The 26,429-nt window shown below is 40.6% G+C and overlaps 2 protein-coding genes across 4 annotated transcripts; both read right to left on the reverse strand.

The window, feature by feature from the left end:
- Positions 1-299: 299 nt before the first annotated feature.
- LOC139561545 (ladderlectin-like) lies at positions 300-18,369 on the reverse strand. The gene is made up of 7 exons (XM_071378753.1): positions 18,312-18,369; positions 4,904-4,943; positions 2,365-2,430; positions 2,126-2,226; positions 1,514-1,699; positions 670-778; positions 300-529 (listed from the first exon to the last, which is right to left on the reverse strand). The coding sequence occupies exons 3-7, from the start codon at positions 2,420-2,422 to the stop codon at positions 438-440; spliced, it is 546 nt and encodes a 181-aa protein (XP_071234854.1). The 5' UTR covers positions 2,423-2,430; positions 4,904-4,943; positions 18,312-18,369; the 3' UTR covers positions 300-437.
- A 4,119-nt stretch (positions 18,370-22,488) lies between these two features.
- LOC139561551 (ladderlectin-like) lies at positions 22,489-26,215 on the reverse strand. Of its 3 annotated transcripts, none has more exons than XM_071378774.1 (6): positions 26,111-26,192; positions 25,127-25,192; positions 24,886-24,986; positions 24,298-24,474; positions 23,458-23,566; positions 22,489-22,767 (listed from the first exon to the last, which is right to left on the reverse strand). In XM_071378774.1, the coding sequence occupies exons 2-6, from the start codon at positions 25,182-25,184 to the stop codon at positions 22,751-22,753; spliced, it is 462 nt and encodes a 153-aa protein (XP_071234875.1). In that variant the 5' UTR covers positions 25,185-25,192; positions 26,111-26,192; the 3' UTR covers positions 22,489-22,750. The 3 variants fall into 3 exon arrangements, with proteins under 3 accessions (XP_071234875.1, XP_071234873.1, XP_071234874.1); XM_071378772.1 differs by lacking the exon at positions 22,489-22,767 and adding an exon at positions 23,088-23,317 and having other exon boundaries at positions 26,111-26,215; XM_071378773.1 differs by lacking the exon at positions 22,489-22,767 and adding an exon at positions 23,088-23,317 and having other exon boundaries at positions 25,127-25,189; positions 26,111-26,184.
- Positions 26,216-26,429: the final 214 nt, after the last annotated feature.

Below are 26,429 nucleotides of genomic sequence, written 5' to 3' on the forward strand. Positions count from 1 at the left end.
TATTTTTAGAGTGGTGACAAAAAACAGGCATAATGCTTAATGACCTTCTCAGTTCTATACACAATTTATGAAACAAATATTCATTAACAAATCAACCTTCAGTATCTGAAACATATTGCGTAATTTCACAGGTAAACATTTACAAAAAGTTAAGCACAATGACAGTTATATGTCCTGGTGACACAGTTGAACATGGCACTTCCAACATCAGGGTTGTGGGTTTGAGTCCCACAGGGGACCAGTAAGAAAAAGTACTAACTAAAACGTATCATTCATGTTCAATAACTCATGAGACAAAATAGTGTCCACATTTTATTGGCTGCAAACAATTCGTCAACATTTGTGTAGTAACTGAGACTTCATTTAACAGCAACAAAGTATTTGACGTTACAATGAAGTATTAAGGATGCAGACACTACAGAATAGCATTGCTGCTTTTAGTGTATAGTCTGGCGAAGAGGCAGGAGTCTCAGGGAGCACACCGAGGGCAAGCTCCTTCCACTTATTTCATTGTTCCAACGCTTTTGAGCTGAAGACGAAACACAACCGAAATATTCAGCTGTACACCGACAACAGTAGGAAAGTCTACATGAGAATAAGTAGTTAAATGAACTAGGAATAAGTTTAATTTGATGACTGGATTAGTGAATGATACTGGGCTTACTGTACCTCCAAAGTTGATATGAATACAAGTCCCTCTGGCACCAGCAGCGGGCCTTCCTTTAGCCCAGTTCTGGTGATCAAAGTCGGAGCCATCGCTCCAGAACCACCGCCTGTCCTGAGGGGGGAAAGTGGGGTTTCAGAATACAAACTAAATGTAGTCCTTTCTATTCCACCTGCAAACAACAAAACAGTTAAAGCTACCACTACTTCAAAACCATCCGACTGGGACTGTTGCTTGTGTAAAGAACATGGAGCCTAATCCTCACATTTGCAATCATCCCAATGCATTTCAAAGACCATAACTAGTCTACAACTGTTGAAGCTAGAAACCCCATACACACGTTTACAAGAAGACTGTCTGAAATATATTACTTTGATCAAATTTATACTTAACTAGAACCCGTTTTAAATGTATAAAAGCCTCCTACTGAAGTTGACAGTTAAATACATTGAAGTAATTTAGTAGATTCATCTAGAATGACTTACAGGATCAATTAGGATCAGGGTGTTACTCAAGGGCACATCAGATTTCACACAGTGAGCTCTGGGATTCAAACTAGCAGCCTTGCCTTTATTGGCCCCATGGTCTTAACGGCGAGGCTACCTATCTCCTGGGCACTCTTGATATTTTATATGGAACCCATTACAGTAGCTGTTAAAAAGCAGCAGCTACTCTTCCTGGGGTCCACACAAATGACATACAGCTCAGACAGAACTACATAAAATTACAAGTAGCTAACATGCTACAACTGACATTGTATTTTTTTTAACCAGGTTTGATGTTCACTTGAGCAAGATGAGATGGAACGGAGTTCCTTGCAATAATGGCTCTATATAACACTGTGCTTACTGGTCCCACCTTAGCAGAAAGAAATCCGCCAATCCAGGTAGGAGGGAAACCAACAGTCTTCACCAAGACCAACGCCTGTAGAAACTGATCCTCCTCGGAGCTGTGCACAGATGCCAGGTTTGCGCCAAGGTACTTCACAACGTTGGGTACAGACACCAGTTGATCACCAAGGGACACACAGTGCCTCTAGAGAAGAAAGTATTTATTTAACTAGGCAAGTCAGTGAAGAAAAATATTATCTACAATAACAGCCAAGCAGTAGATGGGAACAAAGACATTTCATGTATTAGTCAGTCGGCCAGCCTAGCTGAGAATCTGTCTTCTGGACTCTCAACCAAATATTGCCCATCACAACTAATTCCCTTTTAAAACATTATCTTAAAGATACGAGTTTATCTCCGTCTTAAGCCATGTCCTGTGGGTTCCAGTATACAGGCGGCACGACTGCACATTAAATATTCAAAAGTATAGAAAATTCCCATCTTAATAAAGGGAAGTTCAGTATTTCACATCAGTCATGTGTTTCTGTTTAAGAAAGTATCACCTTTTAGAGTCAGAGCTAATTTCAACTACACTTCCCCTTCAAATTCACAGTAGATGTAAGGGTGATACCTCTGCTTCAGGCCAGCTCCTTGTAGTCTTGACAAACATTAAGCAGCTTGAGCCATATTTGGTCCAACCGGAAGGACACAAGTCTTCTTCTAGAAGTGAATCTGTAAGGAGGAGTTACATGTGGCTTTAAAGGCTAGTGGAGAAAGATGTACAAATCACAGCTACAATTTTATTTGTAGATCAGTCAGTCACCTCTGCAACAAGAAACATGCAGAACGTGTCAAGAAAAGTAGACTTACTTGCATCTCCCAGAGCAAAGGCAGCACTGAGAAGCAGAAGACCGGTCAACATGGTCATGGAGTCTCCTGAGAGAAACACAGAGTGAAGCCATCAAAACCAATTCAGTGAGAACAGTTTAGGGGAGTGCAGTGTAACCCTGACCTCTCCACGTACCCCAGCCATCCCAATTATCCGATGTATTCCAGTACTAATCACAGATTCAACTGCACAGACAGTAGATTAGAACAGGAATATGTCTGCTTTCCTAAACGCCAACCTATTCCCTAAGCAGGGCTGAGGGGAATTTCTGGGCACGTATCTCTCCACTCAGACAGGAGTAATAGAGGTCTAGTTCCCAAATGTAGAAATGTCCTGCAGCTTTGCCTATTGCCAAATCTGCCAGAATACAGTCATTATGGTTGAACAAAGTTATATTCTGGTTCTTTTATTATCCAACAAAAAATAAAAACACAGTACAAAAGGCTGGCAGGTAAGGCTTAGTGGCTTGTAACACCAGTAGGTAAGGTGAAATGGCCATCAGGAAAGGCTGTGATAAGATGTGGTGCTGGAGGGAATACACCACATTAACATACGACTGACCAGTAACCTACACCACAGCCCAATATTAGACCTATTAATAAATGAAGCAAGGTCTAAGGACATTCCATAGCAACAGCTTGCTAGACGTTGTTCAATGAGGTACCTGCTAGCAGCATGGGTCCTACCTCTGAAGATCAATCCATAATACACTAGATGGTTGTGATAAGTCAACATTTACAGCACTGAGCAACAAATAAATCTAGTTTACAATACGTCTGACAATGTTTTGTTCTGGCTTTGCACATCCATGGTTCCTCTACATCCTGTCTGGCCCATCATGGTGCCCATGTTGTGAGGGGGATTAACAAGACAGCTGAGCACAACATGGAATGAATCCGTTTGATTTTGAGGGGGGGGGGGGTGAAAGAAAAAGCAGCATTTCATAGTGTTTTATTCACTGAGACGCAGTGCAAAAGGCAACCGAGCAGAACAGTATACAGGATTATAGATGTAAGTCACATTCTGCTAGCAGGGACATTTTGGACCATGTCTCATCTCACAAGCTGTAACACTTCTCTTACAGTTATATTAAAGGTAGCTAGTCCAGTATTAGACACCATAACAATACACAAGCTAGGATGAACAGGATATTATGTCACAACGCAGGAATTTTAAACCCTAGAAAAGTTACAATAGCAGGAACTTACTTTAGCCAACCAACAACAGGAACAATAAAGAAACTGGGACACCACAAACACTGAACAAACCCAGGTTAAACATGCTGCTTATATACCATAAGAATGGAAGAGGAATTGGTGATTAGCAGAGTGAGTTCAGGTGTGGTGAGTTAGCAGGAGAGGGGCGTGTCCAGAGGGTAATTGGGCGTTTGTGAAATTAGCATTATCCTTCAAAACAAGTGCACTACATTTGTCCAGCGCAACATATTCACTATGGGCTCTGGTCAAAAGTAGTGCACTTCATAGGGAATAGAGGGCTATTTGGGATGAGATTGAGTCCTACGTCTCCCTCCTCTCCTTTTTAAGGACCCATCCAGTCAGACCCCTCCCTCTTGATTTTTGTGAGGAGGTTGGTGGAGATGGCGGTAGCAAAAGTGTCATTTGAAGTTGAAATCAAGTTGAGTACAGTTAGCGAGAAAGATGAGTGGAGAACAGTGAAGTCCAAGAATGGAATAAAAAGGGTTCAAATTGTTGTGGAAAATGACTGATTAATCGTTGTGTGTTGGAGTACGTGATGTCATCACGTAACCATAAAGCGTCAATCCTTTAAATATAAAAGCAAAGGGTTTTATTTTGACTTGTATTATGCCCACTGCATGCAATTTTTTTTATAACCTAACAAACACGTATACAAAACACAGGGCTGAAACCCATTCAAAAGAGCTAAGAGTACCTCAAATAATTACACGGGATGAGACTCGTAATCATCTATGCACAATACAAGCGGCACGAAAGCCAAAACAAGGCACAGGTACTCACACGACCAACGGACATTGGAACAATAAATGGAATGAGAACAAAGGGCACAAACATACAATTACTATTCAGGGGAGAATACGTGGGCCAGGTGTGGGCAATGACACAGTTCAGTTCCTAGAGGCCAGTGACGTTGGCCTCCGAAACCGGTGCACGGAAAGAGCAACAGTACCGGAGGGATCCGTGACAGAGAGGTTAAGGAAACCCTGTGTAAGCTACAAAACTTATGCAACTGCTAAGGCAGCATTTTCCCAACTCGGTCCTGGTGATCCCAGGTATCATCTCTTCAACCACTTACAATAGATTCTCCTTGCACACAGGAACATGGATGCTTCCCAAATGGCTTCTTATCCCCTATGTAGTGCACTACTTTGGACCAGGGCCCACAGTGAACTAAATAGAGAATTGCTCAGGGCCACAAAGGTAATATGGACCCTTGTCTAAAGTAGCTCACTACTAAGGGAATAGGAGGTCAGTTGGGACATAGACAGGTACAGTATTAGATGAAAAGATGTTGAAATCTCACCTTCTGAAGTCTTCAGTTGTAGCTTCACTTCTTCAGAGATCTTCAAAGGTCTTCACTGGGTCTCTCTCTGTCTCTGTCCTGCATGTGAGTTGAGTTCTACCTCTCCCTCAACTCCTATTTAAGGACCCGTCCAGTCAGACCCCTCCCTCTATTTTTCTCAATCTCTCTCTCTCTCATCCTTCAACCCTCCACATACTTTCTGTCCAGCCCAAAACCTGCTGGACCTGTCTATCTATTTGTTTGACAGGGTTGGGGTCAATTCAAAGTGAAGGTATTCAACTTTTCTAACGCATTCATGTGCTGCATATTGGGTCACAATATGGTTATGAAGATACTTAATTCTACCTAATTGAAGCTGATGAAGATGTAGTCTGAAGTGCATTACAATGTCTTGGAAACACAATGACATTTCAGAAGGAGATAAATAATGAGCAGGAAAACCTCTTGTCATCATTGTGATGTGACCAGATAGACTTTAGTTGCAGCATCATTTTAACTCCGGAATGTTGAATTCATTTGAATTAACAGCCGTCTCTATAACTGACCTTTTGCCCTAGAATGTTGGGCAACTGATCATAGAGCTCCAATGAATAGCAACCGTCGTCAAGTCCAACAACTTGGACAAGCTCATGTTTACAACACATGAAATCCATTGAGAGGATTACAAAAAAGGTAGAGTTTTTTGGAAAAACGAATAGTTTAAATGGCTACATATTTTTAACAGTGCACCAGAGATACTTGCTACTGTGATTCCTGAAATGCAGAGTCTGTTGGAGTTCTTTCAAATACAAAATTATTATTTTGTTATATTGTTTTCTGGCTCAGCTGGTTAGCGAGCTCTGTCTCATTGACAACCCAATGTTGCTAATGGCCAGCTATCTATCCTGTTAATATAACTTGTTTTGTTAGCTAGGTAATGTTAGCTAGGTAAGTTAGCCATGTTATGAACACAACTCTCATCGGCTGTCGACATAAGAATTCCATTTGAGCACTAGCTAGTTAGCTCCAAAAGTGGTTGGTAACTTTTGGCTGCATGCTGACAGCGCATTCAGAGCCATTAATTGAAATAATCGACTTGTATTTATTTCCAGAGTTTCCTGGTCTTTGCATTAACAAGATATTCATTTCCAGCATCTTTCAGAATGTTGAAAATGCAACAAAAAGAGAGGAGGACAGGCACAGCCTGCCCCACCACTCCCAATGATTCTCAGCTAGCGGTGGCTATTTTTAGCAGAAGTTTGTGGGTTTTTACATAATCGCAGTGCAAAAGTATTGTGTAAAAAATACCATAAACCAGATAATACCTGTGTGATTTAATTTAAAACAGTCTGCAAGATAAGAGGTAATAGATTCATGTCTTAAGGCAAAAGTATTGGAAGAGAGATATGCCCTAGGACCAGCAGCATTCCTTTGTGAGGAGGAGAGGTGGGAAAGGGTGAATAGCTAGCGTGCCTTTTCTTTGTGAGGGTCAATCCTCTCTTTCACCAAACTTGTCATCAACGTGACCTTCTGTATTTCTGGAAGAACAGGACAATGGAATAGATGGATGACGTATGTCCCACATAGAACCCTGTTCCCTACATAGTGGACTAGTTGTGACCCTATAGGCCCTGGTCAAAAGCAGTGTACTATGTAGGGAATGTCTTGCAATAGGTTTATTGTGTAAGATGGTTATTATTGTACCCCTGTAGCAAAATATGTTGTCTTAAAAAGTTCATTTAAAAGAATCCAACTCCTTCCTCCATTTCCCAGAAATGGACAGGTTCAGATGAATTGTTCAGCATATCAAAACGACAATAAAGAAAGTAAAATTGACAGTTTAATCTCTGGATTTCTTCATTTATTTTAATGGAACGTGAATCAGTTCCTGTAGTACAGTAAAGACAACTGTCCGTCTTTTCAACATCTTCGTTCCAATGGCTTTCATCTACGTTCACATCTACAATTACAGACAAAAACAACATTCAGAATCTGCTGCAAAGGATTAACATTTAGTGAATGAGTGAGTGTGTACCTTGGTGAAACAGTTGATCTTGGTGGCATATTAGTACCCCGGATCTTCTGTCCAGTACTGTTCACACACCAACAGTAACCTACCAGAAATGGACAAGTTAAAAACATGTTACATATAAACTCAGCAAAAAAAGAAATGTCCTCTCACTGTCAAATGCGTTTATTTTCAGCAAACTCAACATGTGTAAATACTTGTATGAACATTACAAGATTCAACAACTGAGACATAAACTGAACAAGTTCCACAGACAAGTGACTAACAGAAATGGAAAAATGTGTCCCTGAACAAAGGGGGGGGGGGTCAAAATCAAAAGTAACAGTCAGTATCTGCTGTGGCCATCAGCTGCATTAAGAACTGCAGTGCATCTCCTCCTCATGGACTGCACCAGATTTGCCCGTTCTTGCTGTGAGATGTTACCCCACTCTTCCACCAAGGCACCTGCAAGATGAGCAACTTTAGCTTGCATGTGTAGTACACGTGTCCAAACGCTGGCGCAGATGCAGGCAAATGTCGGACGAAAACTTCAAAAAGTTATATTACAAGTCGAGAAAACTGGTCAAACTTCGTAGAGAATCAATCTTCAGGATGTTGTTATCATATATATCCAATAACGCTCCAAACGGAGCATTTCTTCATGTCTGTATAAGTAATGGCACACATTGCCGTTTCATGACTAGCGCAGGTGACCAGGAACTAGCATTCTGCCAGACCACTGACTCAAATAGCTCCCATCCGGCCCCACATCACACTAGAGGCTTCATTCCACGTTCTACAGACTGTTGACATCTAGTGGAAGGCATAGGAAGTGCAAACAGATCCATATATTACAGGGAATTGAATAGGCGATGACTTTCACATCGACCCTTCTCAGAATTCTCACTTCCTGTTTGGAAGTTTGCCTGCCATATGAGTTCTGTTATACACAGACATAATTCAAATAGTTTTAAAAACTTTAGAGTTTTTTCTATCCAATAATTATATGCATATATTAGCATCTGGGACAGAGTAGGAGGCAGTTCACTATGGGCACGCGATTCTTCCAAAGTGAAAATGCTGCCCCCTATCCCAAACAGGTTAATAGATTAACCTGTTGGGGATGGGGGCGCTGTTTAGACTATTTATGCTAACTTGGCTAATTTTTGAAACGGCTTCCCACAAAATCCTTGATCGTACAATATGCATATTATTATTATTATTGGATAGAAAACAGTCTATAGTTTCTATAGGAGTTGAAATTTTGTCTCTAAGTGGAACAGAGCCCATTCTACAGCAATTTCCCTGACATGGAGTCAGATTTGAGAAATGTTGGCCACTCTTCTGAACTCAGTTAAAAGGGCACTGTCGTTGCTATGACTATACGGACACTTCTTACGTCTTCCCCTGGATGCCTTTACGTGATGACGATTCCAACGGGGTCGATTGCACGTTCACAGGACCTACAAATGAAAAAACCCTGAAGCTAGTCATTCTTTGGGAGCTGCGTCATGAGCCTAGAGGACACCGGCGCGCACCTGTTCCAAGCGTTAGTTTAGCCTGTTATATTTCTCCGGTCATCTTTTCACTCGTTATAGGAGTTAAAAACATCATAAGGTAGTTAATTTAAAGCGTTTTATAGCAATTTATATCCGTTTAGTGCGATTTTGGGACATTTATTTTTGCAACGATGTGAAAAGTTGGGCACGCTTTTCAGTTCATCCCGAACGCAGTTGACATTTCCACATGGCAAGAGGACAGCTTTCCACCAAAAGATGATTTCTCCCAAGAAAGGATCCTTTGCCCAAGATACTGATGGAAGAACAGCTCAAGGTAGGACATTTTTATTATGATAAATCGTGTTTCTGTCGAAACATTTTAGTGGCTTCGGACGCCATGTTTTTTGACGTAGCATCGCTTGGCGCAAGCTGTATTGAAAAGTAAGGATAATTTAAAAAATGTAATTCCGCGATTGTATTAAGAATTAAATTGTCTATCAATCCCTGTCCACCCTATATTTTTTAGTCACGTTTATGAGTATTTATGTATAAGAGTAGATCACTGTCTAAGTGGCGCACAGACTTTTTCTGACCAGCTGAGCTACATTCCACATTGTCTAACCATGATTTTGGTGGCTAAATATAAACATTTTCGATCAAACTCTATATGGATTGTGTAATATGATGTTACAGGAGTGTCATCTGAAGAATTCTGAGAAGGTTAGTGAAAAAATTAATATATTTTGGCGATGTTTACTTTTATCGCTCACTTTGGCTAGAATCAATGCTGGGCTGCTATGTGCTATGTGCTATGCTAATATAACGATTTATTGTGTTTTCGCTGTAAGACACTTAGAAAATCTGAAATATTGTCTGTATTCACAGGATCTGTGTCTTTCGATTCGTGTATGCTGTGTATTTTTACGAAATGTTTGATGATTAGTAAGTAGGTAAACACGTTGCTCTAAGTAGTTTGTCTATTCCATTTGTGACGGTGGGTGCAATTGTAACCGATGCCATCTACCTGAAATATGCACTTTTTTCTAACAAAACCTATCCCATACCATAAATATGTTATCAGACTGTCATCTGATTAGTTTTTTTCTTGGTTAGGGGCTATAAATATCTTAGTTTAGCCGAATTGGTGATAGCTACTGGTGTTGGTGGACAAATAAAAGATGGTGGATTATGCTAATGTGTTTTTAGGTAATAGATGTACATCTTTACATATTGTGTCTTCCCTGTAAAACATTTAAAAAATCGGACATGTTGACTGGATTCACAAGATCTGTGTCTTTCATTAGCTGTATTGGACTTTAATGTGTGAAAGTTACATATTTAAAAAAAATATTTTTTTTGAATTTCGCGGCACTGGTTTTTCAGTGGGGGTGGGGGGGGAGTGCCGCTAGCGCCACTCTCATCCTAGACAGGTTAACAGCTATAGTCAAGGTTTGATGAATAGTTGATCAGCTGTAGCCAGTCTGTTAGTTAGTGCTGGGATGGCTCTAAACTCTGCACAGGACCAGGGTCGTCCACCACTGATGACATCACTTCCGTGTTGACCTTGACCTTCAACCCTTGTTTTCCTGGTACTAACGTGACACAGAAATAAAGCATTGATTCAAGACTTTGTCTGTGTGTGTGATTTGATTGTTTTTTCACAAACCATGCTGTTCACAACAACCACTAGATGGAAGCAGAGAGAAGGCAAAGAACCCTGAAAACCTCGACATGACTGGGAAAGGGAAAGGGGGAACTAGTCAGTGTTACAACCTAGTCATTCAACTGAAATGTGTCTTCCTGCATTTAACCAACCCCTCTGAATCAGAGAGCGGGGGGGGACTGCCATAATTGACATCCATGTCTTCGGAGCCCAGGGAACAGTGGCAAGACAGGCGGTATATAGTGAAGTTACCCATAGACGCTGATCTGGGGTCAGTTTTGCATTTCCCCCACTAATGGTTAAGGTTAGGATTGGGGGAGAGGAAGCTGATTCTAGATCTGTATGTTGGGGGGGGACTTCAACATGGAAAAGATGTATAGTATAAGAATCTAATCAGATTCCTGTATGTTCTACCTGGAACTTGTCAAATACAAAATGGCAGCAAATACACTATCAAGAATCATACAATATTATTTTAATGGCTGACGTATGAGTGAGTCACATTTAGACTAAACCGAAGTGTTGCATGTTATGTATAAAAACACACGAAGAGACTTATCAGCTCAGCCTTCTAAGGTGTCAGATACAGACCGTGCATAGACCTTTTCAGGTGGCAGATGCTCTGATTCCCCCCCCCCCCCCCCCTGCATTTCATCACAAATTGTCAGCAAGCCTTCTAAAAACGTGATTGACATAGGGAAAAGAGGGTGGGCTATCAAATCTGGTCACATCTGTTTAGCGGGTGGAGTGAAATGCTTTTGTTTCTTGATCCGACATCACGGTAATACCTATATCAGCTGATCATTGATAACCTACATTTTACTAGGCAAGTCAGTTAATAACTTCTTATGGCTGGGGGCAGTATTGAGTAGCTTGGATGAATAAGGTGCCCAGAGGTGCCCAGAGTAAACTGCCTGCTACTCAGGCCCAGAAGCTAGAATATGAATAGTATTAGTAGATTTGGATAGAAAACACTTTGAAGTTTCTAAAACTGTTTGAATGATGTCTGTGAGTATAACAGAACTCATATGGCAGGCAAAAACCTGAGAAAAAATCCAACCAGGAAGTGGGAAATCTGAGGTTTGTAGGTTTGTAGGTTTTCAAGTCTTTGCCTATCCAATATACAGTGGAGATTTGGTCTGATTGCACTTCCTAAGGCATCCACTAGATGTCAACAGTCTTTAGAACCTTGTTTCAGGCTTCTACTGTGAAGGAGGAGAGAATAAGAGCTGATTGAGTAAGGGGTCTGCCAGAAGGCCATGAGCTCACTCAGGCGCGCTCCCGTGAGAGGTAGCTGCGTTCCAATGCATTTCTAAAGACAAAGGAATTCTCCGGTTGAAACATTATTGAAGATTTATGTTTAAAACATCCTAAAGATTGATTCTATACGTCGTTTGACATGTTTCTACGAACTGTAATGTAATGTTTTGACTTTTCGTCTGGCCTGCGCGTCGTGAATTTCGATATGTGAACTAAAAGCGCGAACAAAAAGGAACTATTTGGACATAAATTATGGACTTTTTCGAACAAAACAAACATTTATTGTGGAACTGGGATTCCCGGGAGTGCATTCTGATGAAGATTATCAAAGGTAAGTGAATACTTATAATGCTATTTTTGACTTCTGTTGACTCCACTACATGGCGGATTTCTGTATGGCTTGTTTTGGGCTCTGAGCGCTATACTCAGATTATAGCATGGTGTGCTTTTTCGGTAAAGCTTTTTTGAAATCTGACACAGCGGTTGCATTAAGGAGAAGTTTATCTAAAGTTATCTAAAGTTCCACGCATAACACTTGTATCTTTTATCAATGTTTATGATGAGTATTTCTGTAAATTGATGTGGCTCTCTGCAACATCACCGGATGTTTTGGAAGCAAAACATTACTGAACATAACGCGCCAATGTAAACTGAGATTTTTGGATTTAAATATGAACTTTATCGAACAAAACATACATGTATTGTGTAACATGAAGTCCTATGAGTGGCATCTGATGAAGATCATCAAAGTTTAGTGATACATTTTTATCTCTATTTCTGCTTTTTGTGACTCCTCTCTTTGGCTGGAAAATGGCTGTGTTTTTCTGTGACTAGGTACTGACTAAACATAATCAGATGGTGTGCTTTTGTCGGAGATTTTGTGGTGGGATTAACAACAAGTTTATCTTTAAAATGCTGTAAAATACTTGTATGTTTGAGGAATTTTAATTTTGAGATTTCTGTTGTTTGAATTTGGCGCCCTGCACTTTCACTGGCTGTTGTCATATCGATTCCGTTAACTTCTTGACGCACAGATCCCTTTAGCGGGATCATCTTCGTAAACAACCTCTGAATTGCAGAGCACCAAATAAATTAAAAATAAATATATATTTATAATCATGAAATCACAAGTGAAATATACCAAAACTCAGCTTAGCTTGTTGTTAATCCACCTATCGTGTCCGATTTTGAAAATATGTTTTACAGCGAAAGCAATCCAAGCGTTTGTGAGTTTATCAATCACTAGACAAAACAGTAAGAACAGCTAGCCGCAAATTAGCTTGGTCACGAAATTCAGAAAAGCAATAAAATTAAATCGCTTTCCTTTGATAATCTTCGGATGTTTGTACTCACGAGACTCCCAGGTACACAATAAAGGTTAGTTTTGTTCGATAAAGATTAGTTTTATAACCAAAAAACGCCATTTGGTTTGCGCGTTATGTTCAGAAAACCACAGGCTCGTTCCGGTCCTGAAAGGCAGACGAAAATTCCAAAAAGTATCCGTAATGTTCGTAGAAACATGTCAAACGTTTTTTTATAATCAATCCTCAGGTTGTTTTTAACATACATAATCAATAATATTTCAACCGGACGGTGAACTATTCAATACTACAGAGAAAGAAAATGTCGAGCTACATCTCTTGGACACCTGACGCATTTTGATAAATCTCACTCATTTTTCAAAATAAAAGCCTGAAACTATGTCTCAAGTCAGTTTACCAGTTTACCTTGGGAACGTTATTTTTCCAAACATATAAATAGTGCCCCCTAGCTGAAATAAGTTAACGGGAAGTTAAACAGTTTAAAAACACATGACATAATTTCACAAATAGTTTCATCTTTAGTCATTCATTTCATTCAACAATTAGATGCAAGCCTCACAACTGAGACTCTTGTATAAACACAGTTATGGTAATGTTGCTGTATTGTCTCTCATGAGTTTCACAAACATAAAACTAAATGGACCGGGCGTAGCTGGATTCTCCCCCGACCGTGTACACATTCTCCAAAACATGGACATTGTTCAGTTCTCAAGTTCTATGATGGAGAAGAGGTTCCTTTGTTCTCCTGTTAACTTCTCACGAGTCACCAACCCTGATCCGGTAGCACCCCCCACCCCCCCCCCCCCCACTGAGTAGCATAGCTAGCATAGCGTCACAAGTAACTTGTAGCATCTAAATATCATTAAATCACAAGTCCAAGATACCAGATGAAAGATACAGGTCTTGTGAATAAAGCCACCATTTCAGATTTTTAAAATGTTTTACAGGGAAGACACAATATGTAAATCTATTAGCTAACCACGTTAGCAAAGGACACGATTTTTTTACTCCCAATAGTTTTTTCCTGCGTCAGTAGCTATCACTAATTCGACTAAATAAAAATATATATAGCCACTAACCAAGAAACAACTTCATAAGATGACAGTCTGATAACATATTTATGGTATAGCATAGTTTTTTTGTTGAAAAATGTGCATTTTTCAGGTATAAATCACAGTTCTACATTGCAGCTGCAATCTGAAATAGTGCTGACCCAGCCAGAACAATTACAGAGACCAACGTCATATAACGAATTACTCATCTTAAAACATTTCAGAAAAATACACAGCGTACAGATATTGAAAGCCCAACATCTGGTGAATCCAAACAATATTTCAGATTTATTAAATGTTTTATAACGAAAACAAAATGTAGCGCTAAATTAGCATAGCTATACCAGGCAGATTCGGCTAGGCGCCCACGGCCAGTTCACATGCACAACAGATATGATATAACATCGTAAATTGGGTCTTACTATGGCTGATCTTTCATCAGAATGTTGATCAAAGTGTCCTTTGTCAAGATGAGTCGTTGGTTCCGTTCAGAATTGTTCCTTTCCCACTCCATTTAGCACAGGTACTGGTCGAGTGGCACGGATCTCTCAAACGTAAATAAAATCAGACAACGGAACACCACAAAACTCCCGAAAAAATTCAAATAATCTGATTAAACTATATTGAAAAAACATACATTACGATGATCTGGTCACATGTATCAAACAAACTTCGAGACGGAGATAGTTTTCATCCATAATGGCCGCACAACAGAAGACAATCGCAGCTACAAGTCGCACGATTTAGAGAACCGGAAGTTGTCGGTCACGCCAAAGAATTAGCTCTCATATCACGTCAGTCCCAGATAAACAAGATATTTTTCCTCTGACGTCCTCTTGACACCCAGAGGAAGGCCAATGAGGTGTGTTTCGGGTCATAGGGGGCACGACCATATATAGGCAGAGCGTTGAAGCTGGCATACACATCTTGCTTTTTTCTTCTTGGTCATGGAAAGTGCTGTCAAATGACTTCTGTATCACTCAGAGACAAAATTGAAACGGTTTTAGAAACTAGAGATTGTTTTCGTTCCAATGGTATTATTTATATGCATATAGTAAGAGCAATAATTGAATAAGAGGCAGTTTAATCTGTAGAGCAAATTATGCTAATGGAAAAATAGCACCCCCTGTATTCTCAAGAAGTTAAACCTTCTCTCTGTCTATACAGCATGGCCCTGAGGAGAGAGACTCCTCTAGGAATGTATGACCTGCAATAACAGAGCCTGGGTGTAGGGGGAAGAGAGAGGTGGTGATAGAGAGAGATGGTGCAGAGACAAGGAGATGGTACTCGCTATCCCCAAAGAGGGCCACGTCATGACACTGCAGTGAAGTCTAAAATGCTGTCCATTTCACCACCATAGATAGTAGGCTACTAGGCCTATAAGTGACTTTCTCTATAAGCGACTTTTTAGCACTCATTCTATTAGAGTCGTTTTTTGTTTGTTTGAGGGATATCTGTAGACTATGCAGCAGTCTCAGGACGGTTTTAAAATGGCCTTTTCTCCGGCATCTCTCAAATACACTGAGTTGACTGCGAGCTGGTGTAGTTTGTTTCTCGGCCTGTTCCGCGAGAGGGTGGAGTTAGCCGTTTGAGAGAGTGGTGAATATGCTGCTAAAGGTCAATCAGGAGGAGAACATAACACCACTGGTCACGATTCACTAAGAGACAGGAGAACATAACACCACTGGTCAGGATTCACTAAGAGACAGGAGAACATAACACCACTGGTCAGGATTCACTAAGAGACAGGAGAACATAACACCATGGTCAGGATTCACTAAGAGACAGGAGAACATAACACCATGGTCAGGATTCACTAAGAGACAGGAGAACATAACACCACTGGTCAGGATTCACTAAGAGACAGGAGAATATAACACCACTGGTCAGGATTCACTAAGAGACAGGAGAACATAACGAACAAACCACAAAATGTACATGTTGACCCATAATAGATTTGTTTAAAAACCCATCCATCTATTCCACTGTCCTGTTCTTCCATAAATACAGAAACTCCTTTCCCCTACCCTCTAACTCTCTTCTCTCCCCTCCCCTCTCTCTTTCTCTATCTTCTCTCCCTTCCCCCTCTCTCTCTTCTCTCCCCTCCCCTCTCTCTTTCTCTCTCTTATCTCCCTTCCCCCTCTCTCTCTTCTCTCCCCTCCCCTCTCTCTCTTCTCTCCCCTCTTCTCCTCCACACATTTGTCTCATATCTTATTTTCTTGTACCACGTCACTTCAGACTCCATCCATCTATTCCATTGTATTGTTCCTCCAGAAATACAGAAAGTCATTTTGATGACATGGTGTGGTGAGAGAGAGAGAGGCTTCACCTTCACAAAGAAAGGGATGCTAGCTAATCACCCTCTCCCCCCTTCTCTCTGCCTCACATCCCCTCATCTCCTCATAAAGGAATGCTGCTGGTCCTACAACATATTTCTCCTCCTATACTTCAGCCTTAAGACATTGACCCATCACCTCTCCTCTTTCCCTCTCCTCTTCTCTTCACCCCCCTCTCCTAACAACACAACCCTGGTCCTACTACATATCTCCCTTCCAGCCCTTCAGCCTTAAGACATTGACCCTTCACCTCACCTGTAATAGAATGAATAGAATGAAGACGTTGTAGAATTCGACAGTCATTCCTGTTCTATTTCAACGTTCCGTGCTGGCTGGACCGGACCGGCAGCCTTACAAGGTGTGATGTTAGGAATATCTATTTTATTGATGCATATTAGAAGCCTGGATAATACAAGTTACATTACGTTTTCTTTGTATGGTCCATTATGTAGTTTGGTGTATGACTGGACTCATTTCAGATAGATAGTCAAGTTATAGATCTGTCATTCCTGTCACGTTCCTGACCTGTTTTCTGTTGTTTTGTATGTGTGTGATGGTCAGGGCGTGAGTTTTGGGTGGGCAGTCTATGTTTGCTGTTTCTATGTTGGTTTTGGGTTGCCTGGTATGGCTCTTAATTAGAGGCAGGTGTTTTGCGTTTTCCTCTAATTGAGAGTCATATTAAGGTAGGTTGTTCTCACTGTTTGTTTGTGGGTGATTGTCGCTGTGTCTGTGTTTGTTGCACCACACGGTACTGTCTCGTTCATTCGGTCGTTCCTGTTCATGTGTTCTTCGTTTCATGTAAGTTCGTAGTTTAGGTCTGTCTAGTTCGTTTTGTTATTTTGTATATTTAGTCAAGTGTATTTCGTGTCTGTCTTCGTCTTACAATAAAGTCATTATGTATTCATCACCCGCTGCGCCTTGGTCTACTCACTCACCGAAAGAGAGCCGTTACAATTCCCATGGGAAGTGAGTCAATAAGTTGTAGATCTATTCTATGTGCACTATGGTCTCTCTAACCTTAATCTTTGACATTTTTGGTTATTGGAAATATACTTTACAGTTGTTTAGATGGTACAGTGATTCTCTACATGTTACATTGATTGTTGTGTCACATCAACTGAAATCAGGAGGATATTTAATAAGAATCTTAGAAACCATGGAAATGGAACCAGGAAATGGCAGAGCTAAATATGACATATAATGCCATTAGAGGCAACTATTTATGTATTGCTTAGTTTACTAAACTCTATTTAAGTAATTACCTCCTGACAACATTTCAAATTAAATCACACTGTGAGATTATGAGGTTTATGGTATTTCTGGGGACTATGCACAATACTTTTGTGCTACGATCATGTGAAACCTTCCTACAAACTTCTGCTAACATTAGTCACCGCTACCTGAGAATGATTGGGAGTGGTGGGGCAGGCTGAGCCTGTACTCCTCTCCTTTTCTTGCATTTTCAACGGTCTGAAGGGTGCTGGAAATTATTATCTTGTTAATGCAAAGACCAGGAAACTCTGGAAAACAAGAGTTGATTCTTTATATTTATTGTAAAATACAGTTACAAACAGCAACACAAGCCAGTGTAACATATGTACTCAATTACATGGGTAGCATTACAAATCACAACTTCCTATCTTTATAGTGCCCTACTTTTGACCAAAGTCATATGGGCCCTGGTCAAAAGTAGGGCACAATATCATAGGCGATAGGGAGCCATTTGGGACAGCATTGGTGGGTCCCTAAGGGGTGTAGTGGCCCATCTCTGATACAGTGATTTGGGGTGAATAAAGCTCATCATTAGCTAACACAGACAGCAGGGTTGGCAGTTAATTCAAATAGAACACAGTTCATTCAAATGAATTAAAAATTCCAGAGTTAGCTGGTGACATCACAATGATGACAAGAGGTTTTCCTGCTCATTATTTATCTCCTTCTGAAATGTCATTGTGTTTCCAAGATATTGTAATGCACTTCAGACTACATCTTCATCAGCTTCAATTAGGTAGAATTAAGTATCTTCATAACCATATTGTGACCCAATATGCAGCACATGAATGTGTTACAAAAGTTGAATACGTTCACTTTGAATTGACCCCAACCCTGTCAAACAGGTAGATATCGGACAGGTCCAGCAGGTTTTGGGCTGGACAGAAAGTATGTGGAGGGTTGAAGGATGAGAGATTTAGAAAAATAGAGGGAGGGGTCTGACTGGACAGGTCCTTAAATAGGAGTTGAGGGAGAGGTAGAACTCAACTCACATGCAGGACAGAGAGAGAGAGAGACCCAGTGAAGACCTTTGAAGATCTCTGAAGAAGTGAAGCTACAACTGAAGACTTCAGAAGGTGAGATTTCAACATCTGGTCATCTAATACTGTACCTGACTGCGTCCCAACTGACCTCCTATTCCCTTTGTAGTGAGCTACTTCAGACAAGGGTCCATATTACCTTTGTGGCCCTGAGCTATTCTCTATTTAGTTCACTGTGGGCCCTGGTCCAAAGTAGTGCACTACATAGGGGATAAGAAGCCATTTGGGAAGCATCCATGTTCCTGTGTGCGAGGAGAATCTATTGTAAGTGGTTGAAGAGATGATACCTGGGATCACCAGGACCGAGTTGGGAAAATGCTGCCTTAGCAGTTGCATAAGATTTGTAGCTTACACAGGGTTTCCTTAACCTCTCTGTCACGGATCCCTCTGGTACTGTTGCTCTTTCCGTGCACCCGTGTTGTATCATTGTGCGCTTCTGTTTTCGGGTCTCCTCCTGTGTATTTATTCGAGGTACTCCTCGCTCTTTTGAATGGGTTTCAGCCCTGTGTTTTGTATATGTGATTTATGCTGCAGTAGTTTATGTGTCAGGGGGCTAGTGGTTAGAGTGTTGGACCAGTAACCGAAAGGTTGCAAGATCGAATCCCCGAGCTGACAAGGTACAAATCTGTCGTTCTGCCTCTGAACCCACTGTTCCTAGATCGTCATTGAAAATAAGAATTTGTTCGTAACCGACTTGCCTAGTTAAATAAAGGTCAAATAAAAAAATATAGGTCTATGAGGTGTGGCACTATGATTTGAAGAAGTGGCCCAAAAAAAGGTATGTGCTGTTTCTTGAATTCCACTGGGCATCATTCACAACTGATGGGCTAACATTGTCACCCATCAGACTATTCTTGATTTAATCTGGTCTTTAAATGTTCTAAATGTGTGAATTTTATTTTATTTAGAATGGACAATTCTCATGTAAACAGGGGCCATAGGTGAATTAATGTTTTGGCAACTAGATGGCAGCAGTGTATGTGCAAAGTTTTGCATTTCTATTAAAAATGTTGTATAAAGTATGCCCAAATGTGCCAAATTGATCAATATATACATTTTCAAATAGATAACTGTACACTCTCCTCAAACAATAGCATGACATTTTTTCACTGTAACAGCTACTGTAAATTGGACGGTGCAGTTTGATTAACAAGAAGTTAATCTTTCTGCCCGAATAAGACATGTCTATGTCCTGGGAAATGTTCTTGTTACTTACAACCTCATGCTAATCACATTAGCGCACGTTAGCTCAACCATCCCGCAGGGGCTACACCGATCCCGAGGTTGACTGAATTGGAGAATTTAGTATGTGTGTGTTTGTGTGTGTGCGCACTCGTGCTTGTGTGAGATCCCAGACCCATTATAAACTCACCACTATTCCACTACATGACCCCATCTGATCCTAGACCCATTATAACCTCACCACTATTCCACTACTTTGCCCAATCTGATCCTACAGCAGGCTGAGAGCCTGGGAGAACTGGACGCTATCGTTCATCACACCTTGTAACACTTCTGCTGTAAAATCTCATAACCCAAGGAGTTCTCTGCAGCTACCACCACAACATCTATTTTCTGTGATTTATGTTCCATTTCTGCGGTACAGTTGGTAACCATGGCTATGAATGCTAAGAAACCAACCTTACTGAAACACATGTTATTCCTATCACTCTCTATTGGCCTCGGCATACTCACAGGGAGCCTCTCAGGATCCCTCTAAACTGGACCCATCTTCCTCTACGACTCTCTTCACTGCCTATGAAGTATCCTTCAGAGAAAATGACTCAAGTAAAGGTGAAAGTCACCCAGTAAAATATTACTTGAGTAAAGGTTTAAAAGTATTCGGTTTTAAATATACTGAAGTATCAACATTAAATGTAATTGATCAAATATACTTAAGTATCAAAGCAAAAGTATAAATCCTTGCAAATTCCTTACAATAAGCAAACCAGACGGCACCATTTTTTAAATTTATTTTTATAATTACGGATAGCCAAGGGCATACTCCAACACTCAGTCACAATTTACAAACAAAGCATTTGTGTTTAGTGAGTCTGCCAGGTCAGAGGCAGCAGGGATGACAATGGACGTTCTCTTGCTAAGTGCGTGAATTGGACCATTTTTCTGTCCTGCTAATCATTCAAAATGTAACGAGTACTTTTGGGTGTCAGGGAAAATGTATGGAGTAAAAAGTACATTATTTTCTTTTGGAAAAATATAAATAGTAAAGTAAAGATACCCCCAAAAACGACCTAAGTAGTACTTGAAAGTATTTCTCCTTAAGTGCTTTACACCACTAACTAATGGCCCGACAACAGGATCTCTTGTTGGGTTAATGAGGCAACTAGTCACACCTGTGACAGGTCCTTTAAAAGGAGAGGTGGAAGAGGTAGACCATAACTCACAGACAACAGAGAGAGAGACACCCAGTGAATCCCTTGGAAGAGTGCAGAAGGTGAGAGTGCATCATTATTTAATAGACTATCTGCATCTCAAATGGTACCTAAATGTTATGTGGCTCTTGTCAAACTTAGTGCACTATATAGTTGTGCCATTTTGTGGAGTGGTTCCCTGAATAAAAGATTTTAGACTAATCTGTACATTTTCAGTAAATGGTTAGTCTCTGACAATCTATATGCTTCATATTCTCTTTGTAGTGCATTATAGGCCCTCGTTAAAGGTAGTTCACTACATGAGGAGCCATTTGGGAAGGATACATATTCCTGTGTGCCAGGCTAATCTATTGTATGTGGTTGAAGAAATGATACCTGAGTTTTGGCAGAAGACTAGTAGCACCGTGTTGCCCATACTCGCTTCTTGGGGTCCTCAGTACTGGATTTAGAAAATGCTGCTTTGGCAGTTGGTTAAGTTTTGTACCTTACAGTGTGTTTCCTTAACCTCTCCTCGAGTTTCCATAGCCATTCCAGATTTAAAATGCTCAACTAATCTTTCTCTTTGAATCACTAACCTTAGATCTTCATCAGATGACACTCATAGGACTATGTTACACAATACATGTTTTGTTCGATAAAGTTAATTTAAATGCAAAATGTTCATTTCACCATGTTCAGAAATGCCTCTGAAATTGCAGAGCCACGTCAAATAACATAAATACTCATCAACTATGATGAAAGATACATGTTTTACACAGAATTAAAGATACACTTGTTCTTTATGCAACGGCTGTGTCAGATTTCAAAAAGCTTTACGGCAAAACACAACATTAAATAATCTGAAAACGGCGTTCAGCCACAATAGCAAGCCATACAGTTACCCGCCAAATTATGCAGTCAACAAAACTCAAAAAGCATAAATCTAAAACTAACTTTGCTGATCTTCGTCGAAATGCACACCCCGGACTCCCACAAGAAATGTTCGTTTTGTTCGGTAATGTCCATCATTTTCTCCATTTCTGCGACTCCTGTCTTTGGCTGGAAAAATGAGTCTGATTTTGCGGTGACCTAACAATCGTTTGTGGTGATTTCGCTGAAAAGCCTATTTGAAATCGGACACGTTGGTGGGATTAACAAGATTACCTTTAAAATGGTTTGAGAGACATGTATGTTTGAATGTTTAAATTTGGCCCCCTGCACTTCCACTGGCTGTTGTCATATCGATCCCGTTAGCAGGATTTCAGCCATAAGACATTTTTACTGAAAAATGGAAAGTGCAAGGAGAGGTTTGTTCCTTGTATGATCTAAATAATTGTTTGATACCATCTATTTTCCAATCTTACACAGAAAATATTCCCAATTCAATGGATAATGAGGTAAGATAAGGTTAGCTGTATTGCGTGCAGAAGACTGAACTGCTCACTTGTCTGCAGGTACACAGACAAGGCATGTCAATTGGAATGTAACACAGATCACATCCACCTCTTCAATTAATACCACATGGACCTCTACGTTATGGACAAGGTATTATAACTATTAGCAAAAGTTGTCCCCACAAAAACCAAGGTATCAAATCTGTCGTGAGCTTGTTTTGTTAATCAGTATAATAAAAATGTTAAGGGTTGACAGACTTCAACCTCCCTACACCACTGATGAATGTAACTGGAATCCTGTTTGATGTTGCAGTGCATGGTGAGCATTCTGGCTACGGATAGAGAACATCAACACCCCAGATATAAAACATTGGACTTGAAGCTCCGCTGGCATTTCACCTCATGATTTAATTTTTTCTTCAAGGATCACTTACAAGGGGTTCCGCCTAGTTACAATTTGAAGAAACCCTAAAGGATACTCCAGGAACCTGCGACTGAGTGGCACAGCAGTGAAAGGCACTGCATCTAGGTGCAAGAGTTGTCACAGTACCTGGTTCAAATCCAGGCTGTAGCACATTCAGCCGTGATTGAGTCCCATTGGGCAGCGCACAATTGGCCCAGCGCCGTCCGGAGTAGGTGGTCATTGTAAGCTAGAAAGTGGATTTGCCTAGGTGAATATAAACCATGTATTTTTAGAGTGGTGACAAAAAACAGGCATAATGCTTAATGACCTTCTCAGTTCTATATAACACAACTTATGAAACAAATATTCATTAACAAATCAACCTTCAGTATCTGAAACATATTGCGTAATTTCACAGGTGTACATTTACTAAAAATTATGCACAATGACAGTTATGTCCTGGTGGCACAGTCGAGCATGGCACTTGCAACATCAGGGTTGTGGTTTTGAGTCGCACAGGGGACCCGTAAGAAAAAGTACTAACTAAAACGTATCATTCATGTTCAATAACTCATGAGACAAAATAGTGTCCACATTTTATTGGCTGCAAACAATTCGTCAACATTTGTGTAGTAACTGAGACTTCATTTAACAGCAACAAAGTATTTGACGTTACAATGAAGTATTAAGGATGCAGACACTACAGAATAGCATTGCTGCTTTTAATGTATAGTCTGGCGAAGAGGCAGGAGTCTCAGGGAGCACACCGAGGGCAAGCTCCTTCCACATATTTCATTGTGCCAACACTTTTGAGCTGAAGACGAAACACAACCGAAATATTCAGCTGTACACCGATAACAGTAGGAAAGTCTACATGAGAATAAATAGTTAAATGAACTAGGAATAAGTTTAATTTGATGACTGGATTAGTGAATGATACTGGGCTTATTGTACCTCCAAAGTTGATATGAATACAAGTCTCTCTGGCACCAGCAGCGGGCCTTCCTTTAGCCCAGTTCTGGTGATCAAAGTCGGAGCCATCGCTCCAGAACCACCACCTGTCCTGAGGGGGGAAAGTGGGGTTTCAGAATACAAACTAAATGTAGTCCTTTCTATTCCACCTGCAAACAACAGTTAAAGCTACCACTACTTCAAAACCATCCGACTGGGACTGTTGCTTGTGTAAAGAACATGGAGCCTAATCCTCACATTTGCAATCATCCCAATACATTTCAAAGACCATAACTAGTCTACAACTGTTGAAGCTAGAAACCCCATACACACGTTTACAAGAAGACTGTCTGAAATATATTACTTTGAAACTAGAACCGTTTTAAATGTATAAAAGCCTCCTACTGAAGTTGACAGTTAAATACATTGAAGTAATTTAGTAGATTCATCTAGAATGACTTACAGGATCAATTAGGCTCAGGGTGTTACTGAAGGGCACATCAGATTTCACACAGTGAGCTCTGGGATTCAAACTAGCAGCCTTGCCTTTATTGGCCCTATGGTCTTAACAGCGAGGCTTCCTATCTCCTGGGCACTCTTGATATTTTATATGGAACCCATTACAGTAGCTGTTGAAAAGCAGCAGCTACTCTTCCTGGGGTCCACACAAAGCATTAGGCACAGCACAGACAGAACTACATCAACAAATTACAGGTAGCCTACATGCCACACCTAACGTTTACATTTATTTAAACCAGGTTTGCTGTTCACTTGAGCAATTTGAGCTGGAACGGCGTTACTTGCAATAATGGCTCTATATGACGCTGTGCTTAATGGTCCCACCTTAACAGAATTAAATCCGCCAATCCAGGTAGGAGGGAAACGAACAGTCTTCAGCAAGACCAACGCCTGTAGAAACTGATCCTCCTCGGAGCTGTGCACAGATGCCAGGTTTGCGCCAAGGTACTTCACAACGTTGGGTACAGACACCAGTTGATCACCAAGGGACACACAGTGCCTCTAGAGAAGAAAGTATTTATTTAACTAGGCAAGTCAGTTTAGAAAAATATTATCTACAATAATAGCCAAGCAATTAACAAACACATTTCATCTATTAGTCAGTCGGCCAGCCTCGCTGAGAATCTGTCTTCTGGACTCTCAACCAAATATTGACCATCACAACTAACTCCCTTTTAAAACATTTCTTAAAGATACTAGTTCATCTCTGTCTTAAGCCATTTCCTGTGGGTCCCAATATACAGGAGGCACAACACACTAAATATTCAATTTATAGAAAATTCCCATCTTAAAGGGAAGCTCAGTATTTCACATCAGTCATGTGTTGCCGTTTAAGAAAGTATCACCTTTAACGTCAGAGCTAATTTCAACAACACTTCCCCTATAAATTCACAGTAGATGTAAGGGTGATACCTCTGCTTCAGGCCAGCTCCTTGTAGCCTTTACAAACATTAAGCAGATTGATCCATATTTGGTCCAACCGGAAGGACACAAGTCTTCTTCTAGAATTGAATCTGTAAGGAGAAGTTACATGTGGATTTAAAGGCTATTGGAGACAGAACTACAAATCACAGCTACAATTTTATTTGTAGATCAGTCAGTCACCTCTGCTACAAGAAAAATACAGAACGAGTCAAGAAAAGTGGACCCTTACTTGCATCTCCCAGAGCAAAGGCAGCACTGAGAAGCAGAAGACTGGTCAACATGGTCATGGAGTCTCCTGAGAGAATGAAGCCATCAAAATCACAGATTCAACTCCATACAGTAGATTAGAACAGGAATATGTCTGCTTTCCTAAACACCAACCTAATCCCTAAGAAGGACTGAGGAGAATTTCTGGGCAGGTATTTCTCACCACTCAGACAGGAGTAATAGAGTTCTAGTTCCCAAATGTAGAAATGCCCTGCAGCTTTGGCTATTGCCAAATGTCAGAATACAGGCATTACGGTTGAACCATTTTCCATTCTGGTTCTTTTATTATCCAACAAAAAATAAAAAACAGTACACAAGGCTGGCAGGTAAGGCTTAGTGGCTTGTAACACCAGTAGGTAAGGTGAAATGGCCATCAGGAAAGGCTGTGATAAGACGTCGTGGTGTTGGAGGGTACACACCACATTAACATACGACTGACCAGTAAGCTACACCACAGCCCAATATTAGACCTATTAATTAATGAAGCAAGATCAAAGGACATTCCATAGCAACAGCTAGCAGAACATGGTTCAATGAGGTACCTGCTAGCAGCATGTGTCCCACCTCTGAAGATCAATCCATAATACACTGGATGGTTCTGATTAGTCACCATGTACAGCACTGATCAATAACTACATTAGTTTTGAGAGGGGGGGGGGGTGAAAGTAAAAACAGCATTTCATAGTTCCTTGTTCACTGAGACACAGTGCAAAAGGCAACCGAGCAGAACAGTCTACAGGATTATAGATGTAAGACACATTCTGCTAGCAGGGATATTTTGGACCATGTCTCATCTCACAAGCTGTAACACTTCACTTACAGTTATATTAAAGGTAGCTAGCCCAGTATTAGACTCCATAACAATACACAAGCTAGGATGAACAGGATATTATGTCACAACGCAGGAATTTAAAACCATAGAGACGTTACAATAGCAGAAACTTACTTTAGCCAACCAACAACAGGAACAATAAAGAAACTGGGACACCACAAACACTGAACAATCCCAAGTTAAACATGCGGATTATATACCATAAGAATGGAAGAGGAATTGGTGATTAGCAGAGTGAGTTCAGGTGTGGTGAGTCAGCAGGAAAGGGGCGTGTCCAGAGGGTAATTGGGAGATTGTGGAATTAGCATTATCCTTCAAAACAAGTGCACTACATGTGTCCAGGGCAACATATTCACTATGGGCTCTGGTCAAAAGTAGTGCACTTCATAGGGAATAGAGGGCTAGTCGGGATACATTCACATACAGTATTAGA

Source organism: Salvelinus alpinus, chromosome 31 (assembly GCF_045679555.1).
Source record: "Salvelinus alpinus chromosome 31, SLU_Salpinus.1, whole genome shotgun sequence".
Lineage (NCBI taxonomy): Eukaryota > Metazoa > Chordata > Actinopteri > Salmoniformes > Salmonidae > Salvelinus > Salvelinus alpinus.

Coding starts and splice junctions, on each gene's coding strand:
- LOC139561545 (XM_071378753.1), bottom strand. CDS start 2,422: ATGACCATGTTGACCGGTCTTCTGCTTCTCAGTGCTGCCTTTGCTCTG. Junction 2,227..2,364: donor CTTTGCTCTGGGAGATGCAA/GTAAGTCTACTT, acceptor TCCTCCTTACAG/ATTCACTTCTAGAAGAAGAC. Junction 530..669: donor TATTCATATCAACTTTGGAG/GTACAGTAAGCC, acceptor TTTCGTCTTCAG/CTCAAAAGCGTTGGAACAAT.
- LOC139561551 (XM_071378772.1), bottom strand. CDS start 25,184: ATGACCATGTTGACCAGTCTTCTGCTTCTCAGTGCTGCCTTTGCTCTG. Junction 24,475..24,885: donor GGAGCTGGCCTGAAGCAGAG/GTATCACCCTTA, acceptor TTTCTTCTCTAG/AGGCACTGTGTGTCCCTTGG. Junction 23,567..24,297: donor GCGGATTTAATTCTGTTAAG/GTGGGACCATTA, acceptor TTCCCCCCTCAG/GACAGGTGGTGGTTCTGGAG.